Genomic DNA, 6,000 nt, shown 5'->3' with positions numbered 1-6,000 from the left:
GCTCAGCTCCTCTCTACAAAATTCCCCACAGGTGCTCAAGAGTGTTAAGATTGAGTGAAATACGTGTCCACTAAAGGATTGTCACCTTGGGAGAATGAATATCTTCATTGTCATGTTGAAAAAAAAAAAAGGCCAACGATGCAGGGAATGAGAAGGTAGCATCTTCAGTTTCAGTTTTTTTTTTTTGTTGTTGTTGTTGTTGTTGTTGTTGTTGTAATATATCACACAGTGGTGTGTGAATTTATGACAGCACTGATAAAGCACAACTCCCTCACACCTTCAGCATTCATACAGTCTTATACATCCCTATATAAGAGCTTTACTATCACTGAACTTCACTGTGGGATCCAGACACTTTTCACAGTACTCCTCCTCTAGCAACACCATACCATTTTGGATGCTGTTAGATCCGAAATGATTGACTTTGTCTCCTGAGACCAGATTATGAATTCCCAGAAGTATATATTTTGTAAATATGGGCCTTGGAAAACGCTAAATTAGTTTATTGTGCTTTCGTAGTTCCATGCAGGATGCATTTTACTCTGTAAGATAAAATGTCACTCTTTTCATAGCTTTTGCCAGCTCTGAAACACTTACTCTTTTTCTAGCAGAAACTCACTCAGCACTAATTGAAAGCTTAAAGTGAAGACCTAATTATTTCAGAGGCCTTTGCAAGTCCATTGATTTTGGATTGCTGTTACTTTTGCCATATTGTCACACTGAAAGCAATAATTTGGTAGTCCTCTTATACCATTGTCCTCTTTTGTGCTAAGAAATAAATCTCCTGACAGTTCTCTCTCAAGTGGTTTCATTTTTGTCAGCAGTAAGAGTATGATTCAGTTGGTTATATAACACTTTTAACAGTTTTGGTCCAACACCAGAATTTTTTATTTAGTTTTATTTAGTAACTTTCAGTAGAGTGTACTCATTTTTGCAAGACAACATTGTATCACTTTGATAAGGAAAATGTATTTTCTTTGTAATTCCTTGATGTTTAAATTTTATTCTCTCTACCCATATTTTGCTTTCCTGTATTGTTAAAAAGAACCTGAAATTAAATTATTATATCAATTATAGAAAAAGGTGATTCATTGGCATATTTATTTAAACTTTATGGCCCGGTTTCCCAGACAGGGCTTAGACTAAGCCAGGATTAGACCATAGTTCAATTAGGACATTTAAGTAATTTTTATAAACATGCTTAGAAAAAAAACATTACTGGGGTGCATCTTGAGACAAAACAAAGGCACTGATATATTTTAAAATCAATCAGTGCAATTTTATTTCAGTTGAAACAACTCAGACTTACATTTTAGTCTAGGACTAGGCTTAAGCCTTGTCTGCGAAACCGGGCCTATGTATTAGTTGTGTGTTATTTATACTCTTTATTTTTATTCATCATTATCAGGTTACACTCTGTAGAACTTTCTTTGGAATTCTCAGTTTGTGGGTTAACAGAACTGATAGGGCGTTTTGCATAAAGGAAATGCGATTCTGCATTTTAAATACATAACCCAGCACCATCGTGCTGTAGTTCTATTTGCGTTTGTTATTTGTAATGAATAATTCAAATGCAAAGCCTATCAAGCGCAAACACCTTCTAAGCCAAACTGTTCTAAGGGCCCAGTAATTGTTTACAGTGCCTTCAAGGACCCCTTTGTGAGAAAATGTCGTTTACAATTAATTATCCACATTAGAATAATAAGTCATTACTTAAACCTAGACATTAATCGGTGTATTCCTGTTGGCTTCTCTCTCTTAGTTCTATTAAACTTTACAGACTTTCAGCTCGCTGCTTAGCGAATGGAGAAATCACTGAGATCTCACCAGTGGCCTTTCCCTTCTCTCGCAGCTCATTTAGAGCTGATAGCAAATCCTCTGGTGAACTTAAGGCCTCGTCCTCCTTACCCACAAATAAATGATTTATCAGTGCATGCTATTAGAAAATGCCACTCTTTATAATGAACTAAACTGAACTAAGAGTTACTTTTAGTCTCACGCTGTCACTCAGTGTGTATGACAACCTAACAGTCGGGGCAACTAAGGGCTTGGCATTGTGTGCAGGGAAAAGGCTAGAGCGTTTATTGTCAATAGCGCAGGCGGTCTGTCCGAAATGTCTGCAGGGATGCTTTTCAGAGGCGGCATTGTACCGTATACTTTCAAAGGCAAACTGCCAGCTTATAATGGAGAATGGGTCTGGTGCCGAAAATGTTACCGGGGCTACAAGAGAGGCCGCTTTCATGCATGCTGGCATTTTGTTGAAGGTATAACCTTTCTGGATGGTTCTCACACCACTTAAGAAATAATGGTTAGATATTTTGTTATGAAATTGTCTATTCAAATGATTTGCTCTTGAACATTTTCAGGGTTAGACAAGCAATATGAATGGCCATTTTTACTCATAAGAATTTAGTGGCGTGTTATTGTGCTTTTTAGAAGAGAATTAATATTGGATTGAATTGATTTCAATATCACATTTTAATAACCTGAAAATGAAATTAACCTTAAAAAATATACCTTTACTTTTACAAAGAACCCTAGTGAAAAGAAAAAAAAAAAAAAAAAAAAAAAAAAAAATATATATATATATATATATATATATATATATATATACTAAGATGTATTTGAAATACATTTATTTTGTGTTAAGTATACTACAAATACATTTACATATTTATGTATTTAATAAAACATCCTGCGATTGTGCTTTGTATTTTCTAAAAGTCTGTCAAAGTCTACTTAAATATTTTTCAACAACTTAATGTGATTGTGCTAAAATGGAACTACTGCAAGTATACTTTAGGTCTACTTTAAATATCTTGCATTTATTATACAGAGATCATACAATCCTTATTAATGCTGTTATTATATATATAGTGATATTAAAGTGACAGCTAATATTATTTATATGCATTCAATGTAAGTATTCCTACTGTTATGCAATCAGAATTTAATCTTACTTTTGGGGCATATAAATATAAGCTGCACCAAATTGCATATTTTTGCTTAGTTTCTTCTACTATATGAGCCAAAAAAGCATGTGTCGAAAAATACTTTTTTTTAGGTCAACATTCTAAATAATGACATATACAAATAATATCTACATCTACCAATGCACTTGATCTCTAAAAAGACAAAATCACTGAAGATTAATGTTTGTTTTACAACTTAAAGGACCCCATGAGTTTTATCGTATACCCATCATGATTTAAACTGACAGGAAAGAAATTTCATCCTGTGTGGATAAATGTCCTTGTACAATTTAAGCGGATGTAGAGGGACAAAAGGACTCAGAAATGTGAAGTTTTTATCGAAAGGCCTGCGGATGATTGATGCCGGTGTCTGGGTTTTCCTCGGCGTCACATTTCCATCGTTGGAAAGCTGTGAAATGGAGCTGTCACTATGTAGCAGTGCTGATCGTGTCTGATAGAGCGGGTTATCTATGCTCGGGCGCCGCACCTAGGAGGTCATATCACACGCCCGCTGCAGCCACAAATAGGGATGGATGGCAGTGTACAAATACTGCTTATCTACACAGCTATCTAGACGTTTATTGTGTTACCCAGTACACAGCCACTTACAGAGTGCTGCCATATCAGATTGTCCTGTTCGTACTTTCAAAAAGACCACGGTATCAGCTTTACAAATTAGCACAGATACACGTTTTGGCCAGAGATAAAGGAATTGCTTTTAGAAAGGGCCTTTTTTTAAGATGATGTATGTACTTTTTACACCTCTAGCATCACTAGATAGATTGGATCACAGTAGCTGGGTTTCGTGATTATGTTGTTAGGTGATGATTTGTGCTTCTGTAAAAACCACAAGTCACAGTGATTTTTTTTATTTATTTATTTTTTTTTTGTATTTATTTTTTTTTATTTTTTTAAATGAAATGTGTAAAAGCCAAATTCCTAGTGAGGAAAACCTCCTGAAGAGCTTGTCTACCAATCAGATTAATTGCAGTTACCTTTGAAACCTTGCCAGTTTATTAGCATCCGTTGATATTCAGCAGTGACACCCACTCACATGAAGCACTGCAACTTAATCTACTCAGATAAAAGGCAGAAAACAACTTAAATTATATTATTTTCACACTTATAAAAAGAAGCAATGAACAACAGATTTTTTTTTTAATTTCAGTATGTCATTTGCAAAGCTTCAAAAGATTTATTGACTCATAACACATGTTAAATACACAGCGTTGTAGCTTTTTTCTGAGTTTCAAACATTTTTTTTTTCTTTGCTTTGAATCAAAGGTTGTAATGTTGTGATTCATATCAAAGCAAATAACACTTTGACATTGGTTTAGAACTGTTTTTTTTTTTTTTTTTTTTCAGTGGAGAAAATAAATGCTACATTTCCAAGAAAAAAGGACTCTAATGCAAAAATAATGACAGGTTTTAAAAAGGTTTTCTGAACAGTCCCTTGAGATGCAGATGGATAGACAAACACCCTAAAAACACATTTTTTTTTTTTGAGTCAAAGTCATGCTAGTTAATATTATCAAACAAACTGGCATAAGCTGTAAATATTTAAATATGTATATCTATTTTTGTGTTCACAGTCCTGTCCCCACAATCACCTGGAGAAAGATGAGTGGCAACATACCCAAAAAAGCCCGTTTGCGCAAATCACAGGCTGTTCTTGAGATCCCCAACATCCAGCTAGAGGATTCTGGGAGTTATGAGTGCAAGGCTGAGAACACCAGAGGAGGCACTGCATTCAGAGGACACCTACAGGTCTACAGTGAGTACAGATCTGCTTCTGAGAGGTCATTTTAAGGTCAAGTTCTCACTTTTAAAGGAGGCATAACACACAGTTTCACCCAATCTTATGTTAATATTGAGTACTGCAAAAAGTTTTATCATATTTACAAAAGAAAGATACAGCTTTACGATTCTTTCCAAAAACACCTGAGCTACTGGAGCTAGATTGACGAGAACTTGCATGTCGATTGCCAACAAAACACAGACATTTGATGCTTCACTTACCAACTGCAGTTCTGAATCATGGCCGGAATCCTTTTATAGCTGGGATCGCTCCATCTTTCAGTATCAAATGATGTGCAAATCCAGCGTCGAACTGGGCCTTGTTTATAAAACGTTCGTCAACAAACACACTTGCTAAACTCCATTTCTACCCCAGAAAAACAAATTGCATCCACTGTTCATGTAACGCTGGGTTCTTCGGGAAGCTGAGCAAGGTTATCTTTGCCTTACAACCAAAACCACACTTCTTTAGAGACATTCTTCCCTAGTGAGTCCCGTGCAGCCGAATGAAGCCCGTTGATGGGTGCGCTCTTGCTCTCGCTCTGGTCAAAGTGTGTGCAGGCGCGCTCTTCCTGGGAGAAATGCCCATACAAGGAGTTCCACCCTTCAGGACATCATGAAGAGCCATGATTGTGGCTGTGTGGAGTGTTTTTATGATGGATGGATGGATGGATGCACTTTTTTGGACTTCAAAATCTCAACTTCCATTCACTGCCATTATTAAGCTTGGAAAAGCCAGAATTTTTTTTATTTAATTCCAATTGTATTTGTCTGAAAGAAGAAAGTCATATACACTTACTGTAGGATGGCTTAAGGGTGGGTAAATAATAGGGTAGTTTTCATTTGTGGGTGAACTATCCCTTTAACTATGACTTTTATCTCAGTAAACTAGATTTAGTTCAGTTCAGTTAGTTAGGTAGATCTAAGTTAGGTAGAGATCTAAAATATGGTCATGCAGAATAATGTATTAATATGTGCTTCATAAGCACTGATAAATAGACACTATGCTAGTAATATGCCTGCAAGTTAATACTGAGAATCGGTCCTTAAAATAAATCAATACCGAAAGTTATTTATGGTTTAGGTTTGCATTACATATATATTAAGAGAAACAGAATGAACAAGATGAATCCCTTCTCGTTTGTTGTGACAGAAGCATCTAAATGAATAAATGTAAATGACCAAGTGGGGGATTTATAATGGTGAAAGCCAAGGCAAGTTTATCCTACAG

General features: G+C 35.6%; 2 protein-coding genes across 2 annotated transcripts in view; one reads left to right on the top strand and one right to left on the bottom strand.

Annotated features, from left to right (window-relative positions):
* The window catches only part of LOC141346184 (contactin-5-like), a 79,963-nt gene extending 77,721 nt beyond the window's left edge, over positions 1-2,242 (bottom strand). Inside the window, exons 1-2 of the mRNA XM_073851094.1 lie at positions 2,000-2,242; positions 1,828-1,903 (exon numbers count right to left, since the gene is read on the bottom strand). Coding sequence (XP_073707195.1) covers positions 1,828-1,903; positions 2,000-2,242 — 319 coding nt within the window. The remainder of the gene's footprint in view (positions 1-1,827; positions 1,904-1,999) is intronic.
* A 2,328-nt stretch (positions 2,243-4,570) lies between these two features.
* LOC141346183 (contactin-5-like) overlaps positions 4,571-6,000 on the top strand; it is a 29,584-nt gene continuing 28,154 nt past the window's right edge. The window contains exon 1 of the mRNA XM_073851093.1: positions 4,571-4,746. Coding sequence (XP_073707194.1) covers positions 4,593-4,746 — 154 coding nt within the window. The 5' untranslated portion in view covers positions 4,571-4,592. The remainder of the gene's footprint in view (positions 4,747-6,000) is intronic.

This window comes from Garra rufa, chromosome 11 (assembly GCF_049309525.1).
Source record: "Garra rufa chromosome 11, GarRuf1.0, whole genome shotgun sequence".
Taxonomy (NCBI): Eukaryota; Metazoa; Chordata; class Actinopteri; order Cypriniformes; family Cyprinidae; genus Garra; species Garra rufa.
Note: the sequence above shows the minus strand (reverse complement) of the source record. Positions and strands in the feature narration are given on the sequence as shown.